Genomic DNA, 21833 nt, shown 5'->3' on the forward strand with positions numbered 1-21833 from the left:
TTTCCAAGAAAGACATTATTATAGACTTGGAACATCTTTATGTCCTCAACCATGGAGAAAAAGGCACCAGACCACAGGATTTAGAGCCCCTTTTACTTATGGCTCTCTATAACTCTGCCAACCCCCTCCATGGTGCACCCTACTCTTGACAAGGTTTTCCAGTAATTTACCACAGGCTAGGCATTGCTATACCATTGAGAATGAGCTGAACGAGACTGAAATTAGAGAAGATGTTGTAATAGAAAACATTACCTGGCTTCCACACACATTGAGGATAAATAGGTTCTTGGGACTTAGGCTTATCACACAGATTCCATGATAGAATTATGTAGGTGATGTTGATATCAATAAGGATTCCTACTGGAAACCAGATAGCCTCTGGCTTTCTATGAAACCCACTTCATCATGGCATGGCTACCCAAAGTGAACATGGAACTGGGAGGAGAACCCTTTCCTAGGCACTTCCACTTGGATCATTTCCTTCCCACCAGACTTCCAAGAGAACAGGCCTCTAACTCCATTGTTGGGCCCTGAATCATATGCTATCTTGCTTTCATTTTGAATGGCTTCACATGCATATGTCCATCTTCCCAGGCACAGGGAATACTTTAAACTATCAGCATAAAATAGACCCTCAATAAACACATGCTGATTTCTTGAAGCATCTAAGTTCTACATTCCCATCTTGAGAAAGGAGCCCACTCTTGTTTCCAAGCAGCTTATTAGCTGAATTTAAACAACTATTTAGCTAGAGCCCAAATGCTATCCATATTTCTTTCAATGTTCTTCTAGTTTACTGCATGGTGCGTAAGTTTAGGCTGAGGATATTTATGCCAGTAACATCAGAAAAAGGCATAAACAGCATGACTATCGCTTTAATTCTGCTTTGTTTTGCAGAGTTGCTGGAGCTGACAACTTCACAACAAGGTGTCTGCTTCCCATAAATCAGAGTAGGCAATTTTTCTCCAATTATATTTTAATTCATGGATAATCATTCTCCATAGCAGGTGGCAAGTAGAAGGGGGCTGGAAGCCAGGGAGAAAGAAGGTATGATAAAGTATTAAATAATTTTTATTTGAATTTGTACCAGCAAGTATTGTAGGAATAGCAGAGACAAAATGCATCTGGTAACAGAACCCAGGTGAACAGAATGCATTAAGTGAATATTGGATGCATCCAGAATCATCTCCTCAGCCAAATGTAGTTCAGTCTAAAACAGATTGTTTCTCACTTAGATTCTCTGATTGCCTAATTCTTCATTTCATCATAAAGCCCTCCTTCCACCTTTTGCTTGGGGATTCTGAACATGAACTTGAGATTGTTCTAAGAACTGCACTGTCATCTAGGACTTGATCTACACCACAAAAAAAAAAAAAAAAAAATACTTTCCTTCCTTTACCTAATGTGTCTTGTTCCAGTATCTGGAACACCCATGTACAGATAAATTAATTAAACAAACCTTAAAAGGACCCATATGTCTTACTAAAATTGTACTCCTAATCTGTTTGCCAAATTTTTATTAACCACATTATGTGACAGACACTTTAAAGTACAGAAATGAGTAAGACACAAGATCTCGCACTCAAAAAGCTTCCGACTAATAGGAAAATCACTTACACAAGCAGAATTCTTATCCAATTGCCAGCTCCAGCCCATCCTCCCTGCCTGCTCCATCTCAGGACAGCATGCACCACCTGCCCTGGTGGTTTATACCTATACCTGGATATCACCTTTGATTCTATGATCTCATGTTGCTCCATCCTGATGGCTAAACTCTGATCCAAGCCACCATTATCTTTCATTTGGCTTAAGGAAACAGCTTTCCATATGATCTCCCACTTGTATACTACATTCTCTAAGAGATATACACTCTAATTTTTATAGTAAATACACCTTCAGGCTACTCCCTTGATTAAATCTCTCCAGTGCCAGTGCCCTTAGAAAACTGACTCCTTCCAATAGCCTAATGGCCCTTCATTAGCTGGCGCTTGACTACCCCCCAACCTCACCTTGTACCTCTCTTCTTGCTTACTAAATCCCACTTACTCAGACCCTCTTTCCCCTTCTTACTTCAAAGTCACTGTACTCGCCTTCTTCTCTGCCTGGAACATTCTCCATTTCCTTCTTTATTTCATAATTATCATCTCACTTTACTCAGGTCTTAGATCAAATGTCCTAGAAGGAGAGAGAACCTTTGAGCATATGGCTTAGCTCTGTGAGAAATGTCCATTCCTCAGGAAGCCTTCCCTGACCACTCCACAAACACTGCTCCAGGACATTCCATTTCATTTTACTTTCAGTATTTTTTTTTCCAATTACCTGTTGTTTCTGTTCTCTGACTAGCATGGAAACTGGTCTTGCCAGTACCACTGTCTTAGAATCGCACTTGGTTCCCAGGAGGCACTCTGAAAAGGGTTTGCTGACATATGAATGGACATTACAAAGAAGAATGAAATGAGAAATAAACAAGGAGAGAAATGAATTACAGTAGATGGGGTAGAGAGAGAAGATGGGAGGGGAGGGGGGATAGTAGGGGATAGGAAAGGTAGCAGAATACAACAGTTACTAATATGGCATTATGTAAAAATGTGGATGTGTAACCGATGTGATTCTGCAATCTGTATTTGGGGTAAAAATGGGAGTTCATAACCCACTTGAATCTAATGTATGACATATGATATGTCAAGAGCTTTGTAATGTTTTGAACAACCAATAAAAAAAAGAAAAAAAAAGAAGAATGAAATGAGGACAACAGAAACACAGCAAGGTAGCATAATAAGGGGCATTTATTTCGGCTGGGAGGAGAAAAGTTGGGAAAAACTTCCAGAGGAGAAATCATTTGTATGGTGCCTTGGAGGATGAGTAGGTAGCAAAAAAAAAAAAAAAAAAAAAAAAAAAAAAAAGCATCTCAGGCTCTGAAACTTACAAAGGAAAAGCTCCAAAGGATTTGAGGGCATGTCTGAGCAATAAAAACCAATTCTAACATGGCCCAGAACATATGGAGGGAGGTACTGAGAGAGTTACACAGATGATGAACCACCTCAATGGCAAGGTGTCAAAACTTCATTATTCAGACAATGAAAAGACCTAAGGATGAAACTGGTACACTCCAAAATGCCTTTTATAAATACTAAGAAAAACTGCTTGAATTTAAAAACAAATAACAAAAAATGGCATTACTTTTAAGAAGACTATATATTCTTCTGCATTATGGGGAGGGAAAAGGACTTCAATCCCATGTGTAAATGAAAAAGGAGGAGCTCAAGACACAGTGAGCCTGTGTCTCAGATGAAAGGCTGAGTAGAGAATACTTTTTGGTTTTCAAGGCATAAATAGCCACATTACATTTCCAGATGGTTTCAAGTTAAAAGGTGTCACTGCTGCTTAGGATAAGAAAGGTGGGATGTGGACTTCAGGATTAACTGGATCTTGGGCTCAGCAATCACACTTCATATCACAGAACAATCTGATTAGAAAAACAGTATTTAAGAGAAGGGAACATACTATTTAAACTGAAAATAACCTAAAGACCTGTATACTTTATTAAATAACATACACAAATGAATGATTCAATACTAGTCACTGTTTTATCAACAGGAAGTTGCTAAAACCATTGTAAGGGAATTAAGAACCTATGACAAAATATGATTTCTGTGCCCTACCCCCTTTATTTTGGTGATGCGAGGTCTCGAACCCAAGATCTTGTGTATGCTTGGCATACACACTGAACATACCACTGAACTCCATCCCCAGTTCATAAAATATACTTTGCGAAGTATTGACTATTCAGTTGGGCTGAGAGTTCTCACATCTCAGGGGTCTCATTAATAGGATTTATCTCAGAAAAGAATTGTTTAATGAGCCCAACTTTCCTCATAACACATGGCACAAGATAGAGAGGATGAATGATAAAGACAAAGGCAGATACAAGGGAGTGAACTGCTTGTGCTTCTACAAGTCTGCAGACACACTGTTGGACCAGTTAGCTTTTTTCTTTATTTCTCCTTTAGCAAGGCGTAGGATCTGGGCATCAGCCTATAAAAGGAGAAACCCAGAACTATAATCAAAGGTCTCTCCTGTGGTGCAGACAAAATTCCCTGTAGGTATTTGCTTTCCACAAACCAGAGTGCTGACCCAATCTGAAGAAATGAGGACCTTTGAGCATATGGCTTAGCTCTGTGAGAAATGCTGAGTCAGAGGGTAAGAGGCCACGGAATTGGGCCCCAACCATAGTAAGTGGTAATATGCTGCTGGAGTTAGAGACACCTGGATGCATACACCATAGCTCTAAATGAAAGTATGAGTGAACAAATGTATGCAAATTTCCCCAAATGTCACAGGAAAATAGCTGGCAAAAGAGAATGGATACAAGGTGCTTAATACAGTGGCTGGATGTAGTAAACACTAAACAATCAACAGTTCTAAAAGATGTTGTTCTTGTCAGTTGTATATAGTTATTAATTCTATTATTTTATGTGAAGTTCTCTGGGGAAGAAAGATAAAATCATGGAGCCTCACAAAACTGGAAGGACCCTAAAAGTCCCTTCATCCAGTTTCCTGTTTTCAGGTATTTTTGTCATCACTGACTGTCACTTTCTTGATAAAGTCACCAGGAACTTGAGCAAATAGGCTTACCACTCAAGTCACCATTAACGCCCTTTAAAATAGTCTTGTTTGTGTTCTCCATGATCCCCTAGTGTTTGAAAGTATTTCCTGGGCACTATATTAGATGCCCTAAGAGTTAAGGCTGCCTCTGTTATTACAAATAATTTATAAAACAAGATGAAAGTGTATAAGCCAAAGGGATCATGTGCTGAGTAATCAAAGTGCCAACTATAAAATATTAGACAGTTATGAAAATGATAATAAAGCTCATAACAACCCTTGCTAATGCATATTGTGTTGTTAAGCAAAAAATTAGAAAACATAATTCTATTTATGTTGTAATTATAGCTAAGTAAAAGTATGTGTCTGTGTGTGTGTGTGTGTATGTGTGTGTGTATATATATATAGCAAGGGCTAGGAAGCAACTTGAAAAATGACTACAGCTAATGTGCTAAGGAGGTGTTGTTGCAGAAGTTTAAGTTTCATCTCGTGACTATAATGGAGCTGGCAAGGTGAACACCACAGCAGAGACAATCACAGGGAAGGAGGCTGTCCACTTACCCAGGGTTATACAGCATGACTGCGGACAGGTTCTCACAGGACTTTGAGAGGTCGGTCATGGACAAGCTGAAGGAGGACAGAAGGCCACTCTAAGAGCAGACACAGGGCAGAGTGGTTACCTTAGCAAGGAAGAGAAGGCCAGTGCTGTGGACTCACTGCTTCCAACTTGTAAGAGACAATGAGATACACATGCTCCTGTTAGCATGCACAACAACTGGTCTATCTGAGGACAGCAGATCCGGAACCTTCAGGCCCTAGTTTAACCTCAAACCAAATCCTGAGTGAGAAGTACACAGGAGCCTGACATTCCAGTATAGGGGACATTCACCAGGAATTGCACAACCCAGATGGTCTCCTTTGAAAATTTTTAAAGTTAAAGTGGAGGAAAGAGGTCACAACCTCTTTGCCATCCTTCTCCCAGGCAGGCAGCATCACCCATTATTAGTGGCACTCACAATTACAGAATGATAAAGACCAGGGAGGAAGAGGTAAGGAAAAACCAAAAAGGTGAGAGTTAGACCTATTTTGCTTCCATGGAAAGCCACTGGCAAACAGGCTTTCTTTCCTCTGTTTCTCTAAGTTTATACCAAAAGAATCCTCAAGAGTGACTCTAGACTGGAACAGAAAAGAGGACTCAGGAGTGGGGCTATGGCTTAGTGGTACAGCACTTGCCTAGCATGTATGAGGCACTGGGTTTGATTCTCAGCACCAGATATAAATAAAATAAGTAAATAAATAAAGATCCATCAATAACTAAAAAGAAATCTAAACAAAAAAAAAAAAAAAGAAAGAAAGAAAAGAGGTTTCAGTGGCCAGACCAGAAGCCTGGGGAAGGCTAGGGTCTATAGCTCTGTCCTCCATTCCCATCTTTGGTGAGTGCAACCCCAGGCAGTCCTTCTAGAAGAAGGCTGAGATGAGAGGCTATGTAACTTGATGGTTGAGGCAAAGGCCTCAGACTTCTTAAAAGAGGTTTAACATCAAGCAAACATATGGTCACAAATTAAAAAAAAAAATGTTTACTCATGATATGAGCAGAAATCTCAAAGAAAAGTGCTTTCAAAAGAAATCATGAGGTGGCCTCAGAGCAAGTTAGAGAAAGTAAATCTCAGACCAATTTTTCCACTCAGTTCTCTGTAACATGGGCACAATAACATTTGCTGTGTAGATAAAGTAAAAGAATATACCCAGGATGTAAGCATAGCTCCTGGCTTAGAAATGTTGGCTGGGGTCTTTACTGTCTTCATCAGTCTAAGGACCAGCCATGACATCCCTAGCAGATTTCCTTCCCTCCCATCTCTTTTCTTCTTTCTTAGGTCCTCAGCTTACACCCCCAACCCCATTCAGCAATTAAAGCACCCTCTGGATGGCCCTATCTAAGCAAGTAAAAGTCCCTCCCCTTTGTCCTAAACTCCTTCCTGCTCTACTTCACACCTCAGTTAAAAACCTAATTTACTGTGGCTGATTTGGGATTTGATGAAAGGGATTCCAATATTGGGTTAATTTCTAAGACAGATGTGATAAGTGGAAGTCATTCTTCATTAATACAAAATGATACCCAGTTCCTTCGTGGGAGGGGGGGAGGCTAAAGAGAAAGAGCTGTAAAGAGCAGGTTCTCTTTGTCAGCCTGGATTCCACTTGCTTGGTCTCCTGCTCCAACACCCCATTATCTGCCTGGAAGCCAACAGTCTAGAGTCTATCCAGGCTATAGAACTTCCTCTCAAGAGGTTCTGTATTTCAGAAAATTAAACTGTTGGAACTACAGTGAATGCCTACACTCCCATGCCAGGTCAGAGGCTCCCTCCTAAAGACTTTACACCCTCACCTTTCTCTTCTCCCGGAGCTTGGCAGCTTCCTTTGGATGGTTAAAGCGAAACATATTGGTCCTTCCCAAGAGTATCACAGCACCTGAAAACACACAAAAACACTGATGCATTTATAATAAGCAATGTGGTCAGCTGCAAGAAATGTAATTTTCAGTGTACTATAAAATAATCAGGGAAAGTATTAGTCACCAAAGTCCACTGACACAAATAAGTTTATTTATATGTGTGTGTGTGTGTGTGTGTGGGGGGGTATTGGAGATTTAACCCAGGGGCACTCCAACACTGAGCTATATATACCCCTAACCCTTCTTTACTTTTAAGACAATGTGTTGCTAAATTATTGAGGCTCACCTCCAATTTGGATCCTTCCACCTCAACTTCCCAAGTCTCTGAGATTATAGGTGTGTGCCACCTTGCCAGGCACACATGTTAATTTTAAACCAGGAAAAACTTTATTTTTACAGGTGGATATCTAAATACTTACAATAACCAAGGCAAAAGTGACAAATGTAAGCATTACAACCTATGATAAGATTTTAAATTTAATATATAGACAATTCCACTTTTGATAGTTTGAAAGCAGAACAAAAAAACAGTTCTTAAAAGAGGTTTAACATCAAGCAAACATATGGTCACAAATTTTAAAAAAATGTTTATTCATGATATGAGCAGAAATCTCAAAGAAAAGTGCTTTCAAAAGAAATCATAGGCAGAGTACAGGTAACTATTACTAACATCTCCCTCAGAATTTGGTTTGTATGGTCTATTTTCAAGGGAACACACTATTTTCCATCAAAACCCCATTAAAATTTAGGTGGCCACATTAGACACTCAAGAAAAATTCCTTTTGACAACTAGAGTCCTCCTTATTTAGAAAACAACTGCTCAGCAAGCAAAAAAATTTAAGGAAAATGCACAAGGATAAAAAGTTATAGGTGAGCATGCGGGTGGATTTCAACTTGATCACGCAAAAACCCTTTCTTTTCTTTTTTTGTGGGGAGGAGAGGGAGTACTAGGGATTAATATCAAGGGCACTCAACCACTGAGCTACATCCCCAGCCCTATTTTTGTATTTTATTTATAGACTGGGTCTCACTGAGTTGCGTAGTGGCTCACTGTTGCTGAGGCTGGCTTTGAACTTTTGATCCTATTGCCTCAGCCTCCCAAGCTGCTGGGATTACAGGTATGTGTCACTGAGTGAGAGACAAGCAAAAACCCTTTCTAAAGTCAGGACTGTTCAATGTAGCAAAGGAGTCATGCAGGGTAGTGAGCTCCATGTCACTGGAGGTGTTTAAGAGAAGTGATCCTGCAGAAGACATTTACAATCCTATTTGGTCCCATCCATGCCTGCATGTCCATAACACCTCAGAACATACCCCATGTTCAAACTAGTCTTGGGGGGGGGGGGGCTTATTTGTGAAGACCAGATACACATAATGAAGAAAGTCAACCATGAAGGATGATGAGTATGAGTGTGTGGTTATGTGTGTAACATCAAAGTGACATGTGCAGACTAGAGTAGCTGGTAACAGACCTCAGTACCAAGAACCTAAGCTGAATCTCACTAGATAACCAGAGGCCAAGAGGAGGTGTTCCCTGTGAGGTAATAGCAGAGACAGGCTGAGCCTTAGACTGGAAGATGGCCTGCTATGCTGGGGACAGCAGAGAAAACCAAATCCACCCAAAGCACAGGATGTTTGAAATGACAGCAAGAATCGACATTGGATAGAAGAAGCAGAACAGACTATGTATACCACAGGTGCCAAGACAAGAGTTTTCACCAGAAGTCAAGAACTGGTTGATAGCAATAAAACTCAGTCTATAGATGAGCTTTGTGTATCCCCTATAAGATTTCAAAGTCAAACTATTAATTGTCCAAGTTATAAACTTGGGATTTCACATAAAACTGTGTGTTTCTTTTAGCACTCCTAGGCAAATTAGAAGACACAGTGGATCTTGGCTGTCACTGCACAGAAAACTCTGTGGGCTGCTGGTGGCTGTCTCCTTTGGACAAAACACATAACCAGTCTCTTGCTTGGGTCGTGTCTTTATCGGGACCCTGCAGGTGATATCATACCCCCAGATATATATTCTGGAGCTTCAGCCAGTGTTGTCTCTCTACCTATTTAATGTACTGTCATACTCTGTATGTCTCAAAGAAGTTTCAAATCCAGTATAGTTAAAACCCAACTGGTTCAGACCATAATCACCTAAGCTAACTGAAAGACTGGTTGTAGTTGTGGTCATTATTTAACAGAAATGGAGTCAGTATGAAAAGGAGAAGGTAGTTTTAGGAGATCCAGAAGGGCAGCAGTGGGTAGCATCCGTTCTACAATATACTTACCTCCTCATGTAAAATCACATTTGTATGTTTTCTAATAATGGAAAGGGATCATTAATATTATTAAGAAAGGTGTTTCCCATGCCTTTCACAACTAAGACTAGGTGCTATGGGCGGCAAAGAAGTCAAAAGTGAAGCCATGATGTCTCAGGTATATGTATCTTTAATGTTCTTCAGATACATTAGAGATTAATAATGCAATCATATTCCAGGTGTTAATTACATCTAATCCAATTCCTTTTTTTCCCTGTTAATCAAATGCCCAGCCATGCAAGTTGAAAATTGCTAAAATATGTTAATGGAAAAATAAAATAGCATTTCAGAAGCATATTTCAAATCGCTTTAAATCATTAAAAATAACCTTGCCACCCATGTTATTTGCATGAAATACACATAAAAAACCCTTTAAGGAGTTATAAAAGAAAGCAAAACTACCCATGACAATTCATTATTTCCATCTAAATAATGTGTGTCAATTGTATGGCATGTAAAAGGGGCTCCATTATGAATGGCTTCCTTCTCTTTCCTCCACTGTACATTTTTACTCAACAAACACTGAATTTTAAAATGTGCTTCATTTTTACATGATGCTGGATTCATTTAATCAGTAAATACATGATGAATGCTTATTGTATGCTAGTCATGGTGCTAAATATTACAAATACAGAGGTAAACAAATCAGAAAATGCCTTGCCCTTGTGGAGCTTAAGTAGAAAATAGGAGAGAGGGATAAATAATCAAAAAATTGCATAAATGAATGCAAAACAGCAGCTGAAGAAAAGAAAATATGCTCAGGGAACCAGCAGCAAAAGAGGAGGGGGTTTACTTTAAGGGAGGCTGGGAAGGATTCCCTGAATGAAGCAGTGTTCTGAGGATGAATTGGGGAGAGGGGCATGTGCAAAGGTCCTATGACAGTAAAAAGAAATGATAATGATGAGTGATTAGAAGATAGTCAGATGGCTGTGGCAGAGGGAATAAGGGACATCACTGTGTAAGATAAGGCTTGAGAGAGAAAAAGGGAGACAGTGGAGCACCTCAAACCTTTCAGGATATATAAAGTCTCTTTTGCCCTATGTAGTTGCAATAGAAAGACACTGTAATGGCACATGATTATGTTCGAGTTTTGGAAAGATCATTCTTGCAATTGACTGAAGAATGACCAAAGTGCATGAGAGTAATGTGAACCGAAAAGCTAGGTGACTCTCAGGTTAAAGTGGATGGTACCTCAGGTCTGGGTGACAGCAAAGAAGACAAGTAAACAAATCTGAAAGTTATTTAGGAGACAAAATCAACAGGATTCAATGATGGGCTAGATACAGAGAGGAGAAGGGAGGTGAGGAAGCCGGATCCTGGGTTTTGGACCACATTGCTGGCTGGATGGGGCACCATCTACTGAGACCAGGAATATTGAAAAAGGACCAAGACTTGATTGGGAAAAGAGTCATGAGTTTGGCTTGAGACATAATGAATTTGAGCTGCCTTTAGCAAATGAAAATATGGATCTGAGGCCCTACCTACCTACCCACCTGTTAATTATTTACCAAACACCTGTACATGTATGTATGTGCACATTTTTATAAGCATATATACACATATTCAAAGATATTAGATATATTAGTGTAAAAGCCTAGTGTGTGTGTGTGTGTGTGTGTGTGTGTGTGTGTGTGTATTTGAGAATTCTTTCTAAGAAACAAAGTCACAGATATGAGAATGTTATTCAAGGAGAAAAGATGGAGGTAGAAGAAAAGAGGACCTAAGATCAGCACTTGAAGGATGTGGATATAATGGCCAAGTAGAGAAGGATGAACGTGCAAAAGAAAAGGGAAGAGCCATCAGATAGAGAGAAGGAAACTCTCAGGAGCCAAAGGAAGAAGTGGCTAATGGTTCAGAGTGCTTTTGAGAGGTGGTGTGGTGGCCTTAGTTGGTAGTAGCAAAAAGCCAGAACAAAGGGACTGAGGGGTGAGAGGTAAGGGGTGCAGATCTACCAAGTGCACACAACTCACTGAGAAGTCATAGACAGAAAGATGGAGTTGGTAATAGTCAGGATCCCCATGGGATTTTTGTTTTTTAAGAAAATTCCTGAGTATACTTAAAAAACAATAAGTGAACCGAAAGAAGCAGATGAATAAATGAATGAATGAAAGGACAAATTAATGAGAATGACTAGTGGTATACAATTTCTGCATGAGACCCAGAACATGTGTCTGGCCAAGGACAAGTCACTCCTTAACTTCTCTAGAATTCATCAATCTGAATAACTCCTAAGGTTCCTTCTAGGTCTTAAATTCTTTTTAACTATGAACTGCTTCTTGCTCTGAGATTAATGTGATTAATCATAGCAGATGGACTTTTTGTGATACACTTAATTTGTAATTTTGAAAGCGTATCTAAACCACTTTGAAATATATGATGGCTTCTTTGAGATTACTTCAAAGCTTGTTAAATACATGAAGACAGACAAATTCCAGATGGTCTTAAAAGTGAATGAAGAGAAAATGACATTGTAAAAGGAAAATGACATTTCTAAAAAAAAGAAAGAAAAGCTGAATTTATATTTCTGTGAATAAGAATCACTTAATGCTGGTTTCACATGAGATTTTCTTATTTTAATATTTTAAGCAAGCAAAAAAGTATGTAAATATTTCCTGAGATTTCTAAGGAGTGTAGAGTAATAACTAATGTCACCATTAATTACTCTCCTCCTTAAATTTTAGATGAGATTTTCTAATTCTGTTACTGCACAAATACATACCCTTTTTTTCTACTAAATTTTGTCACAGAATATTTTGAATGATGTATGAAACACGTCATTCTGGGTTATAACTGATATACACCTGAAACACTTGGAATCCCTAAAGGCATGTAACGGTGAATTTGGAGGCCACTGCAGCAAGAAAAATGGGTGGCTTTTTGTAATTCTGCTTCAGGGCACCTCATTCTGTATTTTAATTACTTAAGAAAACATTCTCGGCACACACACAGAGACAAGAGATGACACATCTAAAGTATGCTTGGTGAAAGAGAAGTTTTCATTTTATATGTGACAGTTGGAGAAGCCAGACTTTCTAGAGGAACATGGACTTTTCTAAAATGTCGCTGAAGGACAGGTCAGGGTAAGGGAGGATCGGTTAAGTTCTTAGTCAACTGCCTGATTCCAGTAAAAAGAAATTGGTTTTTGTGTAATGACTTTCTTCCAAGTGTCTTTAAAAATGTTTATATTGAAATACATTATGATGATGGCATCACTTGGGAATCCTGATAGTATAATTTCTAACAACATATTACAATACATAGAACAAATTATAGAATATGCTCTGTGATTTCCAGACACTTATAGCACTGACTTTGTTATTTAAGATACCTGAATTATAGTACTCTTTTTCCCTATTTCAAAAATGTGAAACTAGATGGGGAAGATTAAGATCTGACATGGTGCTTGCAATGGGTAAGAAAACTGCATGTAAATACCCAGTGATTCAAACAGGACACACAGTGTGGAATTGGGAGGTGTGGGAATGGATGACGAGCATTCTGCATCAGTCTGATACTGCAGCAGGCATCACTATGGAACCATGCCATCAGATCATGAGTTGGCATCTGTGAAGGGTGTAAATGCACAATAACACCTTACCCAAAAGCCACATAAGCCTTCCCTTGTCACCTTCCCTTCAATATTTACAATTCAAATATGGATCTACAATTGCTTGCATTGGATAAATCACTTTGACTCCTGTTTATTCTTGGTAAAGTGAAAATTGCCATAAACTTATATTCTGAGACTCTGGAGGAGAAAGACAATTGATTTTAAATCTTTGCCACTTATGTTTCTAGCCAAATAATCAATCCATCAAGAATTACATGATGAACTGTGCACAAGCTGAGTGTAGAGCTTTATGAAACTTCAAGATGCTCCAATCCTGTTCTCAGAGAAAATTTTAGATGTGTGCATGGGTGAACAGGGCTTGAATTTTCTTTTTCTTCTTAAAAACTCATGGGACATGTCTCCTGTCCTTATTCAAAGAAAATGTGGAAAGTGTATGAAATAATTAAGAGGGCAATTCAAAACAGTGATGACAACAAGGGAAAGATTCCACAGACCTGATGGAAAGCATTACAATAACTGGTTACATTATTAATGACTTTTTTTTCCATTGGCCCCTAGTAGTCTACATTTTTGTTACAAACAACCCTTTTAACTCACTTTAGGAACAACCTCACCTACTCATTTCTAGCCTTCCACACACTCCAAGCTTTCAATAGCTGTTCCTTCCAAAATAGTTCTTATAAGATGGCCTCCATTGCCTGTCATCCCTAAGCTCTGACAGTTTCTTACCTTTCACTATTGCTCATCTACAAGCTACCCACTGGGCTACACAAATGCTACACTGTTCTTCACCTCTTGGCCTATGTTACTCCTTTACTGAAAGGGGAGAACTGACTCCCTTTGGTCTTCCACAGAAAACTCAGTACACTTGCGTGTGAGGCCCCATCCTTGGATTCCCACTGCTTCTACTCCTCACGTTGCCCCTTTCCAGTCTCTAGACATTTCTTCACTACCCTCTTTAGTTGCAGTATATCTGTCAATTTTTCACCATATGCCATTATGATAAATGCATTCTTTCACTTTAGAATTTAGCTTGGAGCAAATTTCTCCCTTTTCACAAGTCTAAAGCCACCAGGAAGAGTTTTGGTTCTGTGTAAAATGGAACAAGCACATTGCCCTGTCTCTCCCACTGAATGCATTATATCCTGAATATAATGTGTGCAGCAATTATTTGAGGGCCCTGAAAAGTAAATAGTAGCAGGAAGATTGAAGAACAAAAGAATGTGAAGCACCATTGAACTGAATTTAATTTTTTTTAATCCTCCAGTGTTTCTTGGCTTGATTTAAGGGAAAAAAACTCAGAAGTGGTTATTAGTGCAAAATGAAAATTCCATTAGAAGCCCTTTAGCTCGGATTAGAAGAGCAGGCAGAGGGTTGGTCCCTTGGTAGAAAGACCCAGGGAACTGGAAAGTTATTTGGGAAATAGTTAAAAGGGAACTGTTCAAGGAAAGTGATTTTAGAGTTATTCATGAACTGCACTTACCACCAGTAGTACACACATGGATCTGATCCTTGACAGTACAATGAAACTTTGAGAAATGAACTAAGAGACCACTGTTTAGGTCCCACCCTATACTTGTTGCTATTGGAACTACACTGCAAAGACTTAGAAAATTAAATCAATGTTGAAGCCAACACCACAACCCGCACAGGCTGACTACAACTCCTGGCCTGGATCAACCAGGTTAAGACCCAAAATCTCTGAACTTAATATTCATAAAAACCATTATTATTACTCAGTGAAGGACGATTCAGGAAAATCTCAACTAGTATGGCAAAATACAATCAATGAAAAGTAATGATAAGATGACAAAGATGTTGGGATTATTTGATAAAGACTTCTGATTAGCTATTATAAAAGTGTTCCAACAAATGCTCTAACACTCTTGAAACAAATGGAAAGATTAAAAGTTTAATTAAAAAAATGATTAAAAGAAGTCAAATATTTCAACCAAAAAAAAAAAAAACTCATTGAATAGGCTCAAAGCAGAAAAGAAGTGACAGAGAAAAAGTCCATAACTTGAAGACAGATTAATTGAAGGCCTAATTTGAAAATCAAAACGCAAAAAAATACCAAAAAATAAAACATATGTAAACAGCGCCTCATGGATCTGTGGGACAATGCAAAAATATCTAAATTTAATGTTATGGGAGACCCAGAATGAGAGGAAAAAAGTTTACTTAACCAGGCTGAATACTTTCTAAATCTGGAAAATGACATACAAATTCAAGAATTCCAGAAGTTCAGCAAACTTCAAACAGGTAAATGCTAAGAAATCCATGCTAAGACATATTATAAAGCCACCTTAGAGAATTGAGGCTGAAAGTGTAATTTTAAAAAGGAGCAGAAAGATCAAAAAAAAAAAAAAAAAAGAAAATGTATGAAATGAGAAGAAAGGGGTAAAAGAGATTGACAAATGGCTGTCTCATGTGCTGAAGTCTGGGGCACTAGGAAACTGGTCTCAGTATGATTAGCTCTGGTCAGTTGTTATCACACTCAAGCAAACACCAGTATCACATACAGACTTAAAAAACCAGTTCATGTGGGCCTCATACTTAGGTTTTCTAATTTTAGGATGGGGCTTGGAAATATGCATTTCTAACAAACTCCCAGGTAATGCTGATGTTGTTGATCTGGAGTCACACTTTTAGAATCACTAACTTTGGGCTCAATCTTTAATAGCTAGGGCTTTGACATTCAAAAATGTCTGTTGACTCAGCCCCTAGGTCTCTAATTTGGTGAAGATATATCTGATGAGTGGTCAGGGACAAGCACAGTTGTGTCCACTGGGGAGTAGACACTAATATCCGCTGGCTTTTAAAACATGTACAAGGTCTCTTTTACTAACTGGATACCTTGACTGAACCACTTGAAGATGTATTTCCCTTTCTAGTTCCCCTAAAATTCTTTTTAAATTTGTCACTGAACAACTCACAGCAGCCCTCCAGCAGATGAAAATTTTATCAAAGGCTCCTCAGCTCCACTCCACAGACAATCACCTGTTCCCACTTTCAGAGTACTTGAATAGATGCAAATATATTTTGGCACTCAAGCATAACACATTCAAATGCACCTAAGTGTGAATTTCCCAGATGCAGTTTCTGTAGCACTTCTAAAAGGAGAGATGAATGTTCAATGGATCTGACAAACCAGCAAGAAAACCAAAGGAATCACTGATATGAATGGGAAAATTAATTACATTTAACAACTATCAGCTTTAAAATTACATTATCATAAAAGAAAAAAACAATTAAGAGGAAATAGTTCCTAAAATTGTAGGACAAATGCTGAAATACCTTTTGAATTGCAAAGCAGTTGATTGTAGTGTGTGTGTGTGTGTGTGTGTGTGTGTGTGGAGAGAGAGAGAGAGAGAGAGAGAGAGAGAGAATGCGAACAACCTATCAAGAAGAGCTCCAGGTCTATGGACAAGATACCAAGATATATCATGGTTAAATTCAAACACCTTCTTCTTTGCATGGAATTATTCTATGGAATAATAGTATGGTTTCATGGGAGGGAGGTGAACTAAGCTTTTGAGAATCAAATCAATCAGAGCATAGTAAGATGAAATGTTATATATCCTATGCACCCAAAAGAGACAGGAGAAAACCCATAGGCAAGGTTTTGTTTTGTTTTTTTGTTTATTTGGTTTTGGTACTGGGCAACTGAAGTCAGAGATGCTTTACCACTGAGCCACATCCCCAGCTCTTTTTTATTTTTTATTTTGAGACAGGGTCTCACTAAATTGCAGAGAGCTTTGCTAAATTGCTGCAGCTGAATTGCTAAATTGTGATCCTCCTGCCTCAGCCTCTGGAATTGCTGGGATTACAGTCATGTACCACTGTACCCAGCCCGGTTTTGGATAATAGAGATTCTGTTATGATTTCGATGTGAGATGTCCCCCAAAAGCTCACATATGAGACAATGCAAGAAGTTTCAGAGGACAAATGATTGGGTTGTAAGAGTTTTAACCCAATCAGTGAATTAATCACCTGATAGAGATTAACTGAGTGGTAACTGAAGTGGTAGTGTGTGGCTGAAAGAGGTGGAAATTGGGGGTGTGACTCTAGGGTATATATTTGTGTCTGGCAAGTGGAGACCTCTCTTTCTGCTTCCTGATAACCATGTGAGCTATCTCCCTCTGCCAAACTCTTCCACCCCATGATGTTCTTCCTCACTCCCAGCCTCGAGGAATGGAGTCAGTCTTCTATGGACTAAGACCTCTAAAACCATGAGCCCTCAAACTTTTTCTCCTCTACAGTTGTTCTTGTCAGGTATTTTAATCACAGCAGTGAAAAAGCTGACTAAAATAGACACCACCCCAAATCACACTCAAAGCACTAACAAATGCTCTTTTTTATTGACAATGGCACCAGATGAAAAAAATTACTGTAATTTAATGTGGGGGAAATAGTTTATGCCATTTTAAAGAAGGCAGTTAACTGACTCAGGTAAAAACTTGCCCTAATAGTGACAGTGTGCTAAATTTAGATAAACTATTAGTTGGCATTCATGTGTGGTAAGTGATTTAGATAAAAAAGTGGTAATTACTACTTGTGTTCTTTAATAGGACACCCTAACTAATACATTTCCAAATGAAAACAACTTACTAATGAAAAGATGCATCTCAATATAAAATCAGCACAAAACTGGAAACTCATAGTGAAAAAGTAGGATGCTATTGGTAATGCCATATGAACCAAGAATCCAATCAATTGTGACGTTCCCATGGTTATAACTGATTGTGCCTTGGGTTAACATTCATCTGAATATTTGTTTCTAATATTTTTCTTCTACAACAAAGGAAATATTCCTTGAATCTGTTTCAAATTTTTTTTCTCTCGTTATGCTTTTCATGAATCCAATCAATGAGCCAGAAATCAGTGAGATCCATTCTGAGCACCAAGAGACAATGGGTCAGGAAGGGTCCCAAGCCAATAAGCACTCCAGTAAACCAAAAACTGGGGTTAGGGCAACAAATGTGGGAGACCAGGATTGTTTGGACTTCAAGAGTCTAGGGCTGTAGTTACATATAACCCATGCCTGGCTTGGATGGCAAGAGATGAAATAGCATATACATATTAAGTTCCACAGGGATAAAGCACATAGTGATAATGAAAATCTGCTGTGACTTTTTGGTGCAGTGTTCTGCTCCAAAATAGCAGCTACACAGCTATTCGAAGATTCATCTTCAAGAAGCTGGGCTGTCATCTGTTAATCCAGAAGACCTGACTTTGCAGAAATCACCTAAATGAGAGTGGGAAAGCTCAGAAACACTATACAGAATTTACTTAAAAAAAAATTGCTTCATGGGTAAGAGCCAAGATAGTGTTCTGAGTTTAAAATTACTACTGTGATTAATCCTACGCCCTATTTGTTATGTTTTAATGATTTCAAACCCTGCCTGATCAAACCCCCTCCTTCCTCACCAATGGTTAAACACTATTCTGAAGTAGGTGTATATAATTTCCACTCACATCTTTTTATTTCTGCCAAATATTTTCATAACCATGAGCAATAAAGCATATCATTTTGTCATAAAAATACATTCCAAAAAAGGTTAGGTAGAGAAGTCTAATATTAATTTCTGAAAGCTATAGATGTTTTACCTAGATAGGATCTTTCACAGTTAAAGCTTGTGTAAGTTAAAAAAAAAAAAAAGTTACCATTTGCTCCTTTCAAGCATTGTCTTGAATCACAAAGTCATCTTGCATTACACTGCCCTAGGACTTGTTAATGGCATTTATACTCAGTGCACAGCATTTTAACACCTTCAAACAAAGCATTTTTATGTCAATTTCCTTAACAGTGACACTGAGGAAGCTGCTCAACAGCACATCAGAATGCTAGAGTAACTCAAGCCCATCGGATCTGAAAATCATTGCATCACGGTAATAAAACACTTAAGAGCATGCCCCAGGGAAAGACAAATCCAACAATTAAACGTTCAATGCCAATTGGTACTACCACTTTCTTAGCACAAGTCATATTTGCAATGTTAAGATCAAAAAATTATTTCACTAACCAGAATAAGCATATTCTTAAATAGATTTTCCAATTAGTTACAAGTTTAAAGCAAATAAATAAATAAAAATACCACATGGGAGATAAATTATTACTCTTCCAAGGTACGATTTACAAGAGAATTAGAAAAATAATCATATCTATGTAAGCAATTTCTTCAAATTAAATAAACTAGTAATCCTTTTTTATGGGCATGGGGAAAGTAGAGGATAACCCCCAAATTAAATGGCAAATTCTAGGCAGTGTCCACATTAAACAATCTCTAAAAGGAACCAGGGTTCCTTGGAGAACTGGTAGATTCCAGAAAAGTACAAGATGAGCCTGGAATATCTTTGTCAGAAAGTAAGCAAGTGCTCACAGATACATAAGGAAAAGATAAAAGAACACAGGAGCCAGCTTGAAGAAGATCTCACTGGCCAACCCTGGACAATTTGAACAATGAAATAAATAATGGTAAAATAGACCAAAGCCTACTAAATAAAATAGCAAGCTCTGTGAATAAATAAGTGTCAAAGAGAAAGCTTTTTTTTAAATGATACTAGGGATTGAACCCAGAGGCCCTTTTACACTGAGCTACATCCCAACCCTACTCCCACTTTATTTTAAGACAGGGTCTCACTAAGTTATTCAGGGGCTTACAAAATTAAAGATGCTGGCCTGGAACTTGTGCTTTTCCTGCCTCAGCTTCCTGACTTGCTGCCATATTGTCCAGCTGAGAAAACTTACTTTTATAATAAAAAGCCAATAGATACAAAACAGAAGAAATGATAAAATAAGACAGCCATGTTTGGGGAACCAACAGAATAATAATTAATTCAGAAAAAAAGTTGAATTGTAAAACCAGTGAATGAAACTATTATGCAGGACAGAACATTTACAATATCAAAGTACCTTCCCAATATACTTATTAATAACAAAGTGGGGAAAGAATTTCACAGTATAGAAAGCTGGCCAGCTCTATCTTAACCAAGGGACCAAAGTGAGCATCCCCAGCAATGGACAAATGGAAATCATGTAATGGGACAGGAGAAAAACACATAATTTTTCTCATTGTCCTATAAAAATGCATAAAAATAGCATAATCATGAGACAACATCAGATAAATCCTACATTTATGTAGGGGGTCATTGTACAACCTATCTGACCTGCCCTTTTCAAAATTGCCAAAGCCATAAAAGTCCAAGAAAGACCAAGGAACTACTCTGGACTGAAAGAGACTAGAGAGCTATGGAAACAAAATGCAAACACAATGCTGGTAAGGATGCTGGACCAATAAATGACAAATGGCAAAATGTGAATGGGGTCTGATAATCAGACAGTGTTGGTATCAGTGTTAATTTCCTAAATTGGATGGTTATATTTTCGTTACACAGGCAAATGTCAATGTTTAAAAAAAAAAAACATATATATACACACAGACACACACACAGACACACACACACATATGTATGTATATTGCTTAAGTATTCAAAGGTGCTAGGGTGCTGCTATAGTTTGGATCTTGAATGTTTCCCAAAGGTCCACGTGTTGAAGGCTTAGTCTCCAGCGTGGTACAAATGGGAGGTGGTGAACCTTTAAGAGGTGGGAGGTCTTCAGATAATCTAGGGATATACCCTTGAAGGGAACTTAGGCTCTTCTCTCTTCCTCTCATGCTTCCAGGCAAAAAAGGTGAGTGGTTTTGCTCTGCCACATGCTCCTACCATGATGTACTCCCTCACTATAGGCCCAAAGACATAAGGCCAATTGGTCATGGACTGGAACCTCTATCTACAACTCTGAGCAAAAATAAAGCTTTCTCTTTATAAGTTGCTTATCTCAGGTATTTGTTATAGTGATGAAAGCTGACTGTCACAGTCACCATTTACTTTCAATTAATTCTGTAATTAAAATGTTCTATACCATTCTTATACCTTTCCTATAATATTGAAATTATTTCAAAAGAAAAAAAGGTATATGTATGCTATAATTATAGCTACTTAAAAATAGAACATAAATAATGGAAATAAAATTATCAAAAGAAACCACAGTGGTAAAGTACTAAATTGAATGGGTACTATTTACCTTTTGAAATTTGTTTATTGTCATATTTCCATAACAGTAATAACTTTTAAGACAATTACACATATGTTCATGTTTAATTCAACAAGACAACAGATATTATAAAGAAGCCCTCCAGCAAAACAGAAGAAAATAGCATAATGCAGCCAACAGTCTTCACCCTATGCATACCTAAGTAGTAATTAATTTTAGTATGCACATGCTCCTCTACTGCCTAATTAACTTCCTTTCTTGAACAATATGTACAAAGAACTCTGAAAACCAAAAAACAGATACCTTGATTTAGATGTGTGGCCTCCGTAATTTGAACACCATTCACGGAGCACTGAGACCCACTCAGGGGTCTGAGAGTCACGGTCCCCCCAACATTTTCAAAGACACAGTGCTCACTCTCTAAGTCAAGGCCATGAAGAACTAAGTTGGAAAAACAAAGGATAAAGGTTAACTTTTTAAAAAATTTGCTTTTGATATATATAACAATGATTTCCAACCATTAACTTATTTTTTATTTTAAATAATCTTTCTTTTCCAAGAAAGTTTTGTAAAGTAGACATTTATGTTTAGTGGGGAAAAAAAAACACAACTAAAATTTAGGAGTCCAGAGTATTAACTAATAGAAATGGAGACATACTCTAATTGTTACCTTGAAGGGTCTGCCCTCATAGTTCAACCAAGAGGCCTGAGTCAAGGTCTACTCAAAAACACTTAATCCTGGGGACCTGTGGAATTGGTTTTTAGCTATTCCAGGCTCAAAGTAAATAGTAAATACACATAGGAATACGCTAGGCCTGCCTTAATAGTTTATGCTTTTCAAGA

General features: G+C 38.1%; 1 protein-coding gene across 4 annotated transcripts in view; it reads right to left on the reverse strand.

Moving 5' to 3' along the window:
- KIF16B (kinesin family member 16B) overlaps nucleotides 1–21833 on the reverse strand; it is a 311644-nt gene that overhangs the window by 137337 nt on the left and 152474 nt on the right. For all 4 annotated transcript variants that reach the window (XM_081289710.1, XM_081289711.1, XM_081289713.1 and 1 more), the window contains exons 15-17: nucleotides 21294–21431; nucleotides 6989–7071; nucleotides 5167–5255 (exon numbers count right to left, since the gene is read on the reverse strand). In XM_081289710.1, the coding sequence (XP_081145836.1) occupies nucleotides 5167–5255; nucleotides 6989–7071; nucleotides 21294–21431 (310 nt within the window). The remainder of the gene's footprint in view (nucleotides 1–5166; nucleotides 5256–6988; nucleotides 7072–21293; nucleotides 21432–21833) is intronic.

This window comes from Spermophilus citellus (assembly GCF_964194105.1).
Source record: "Spermophilus citellus genome assembly, chromosome: 4".
In the NCBI taxonomy this organism is placed as follows: Eukaryota; Metazoa; Chordata; class Mammalia; order Rodentia; family Sciuridae; genus Spermophilus; species Spermophilus citellus.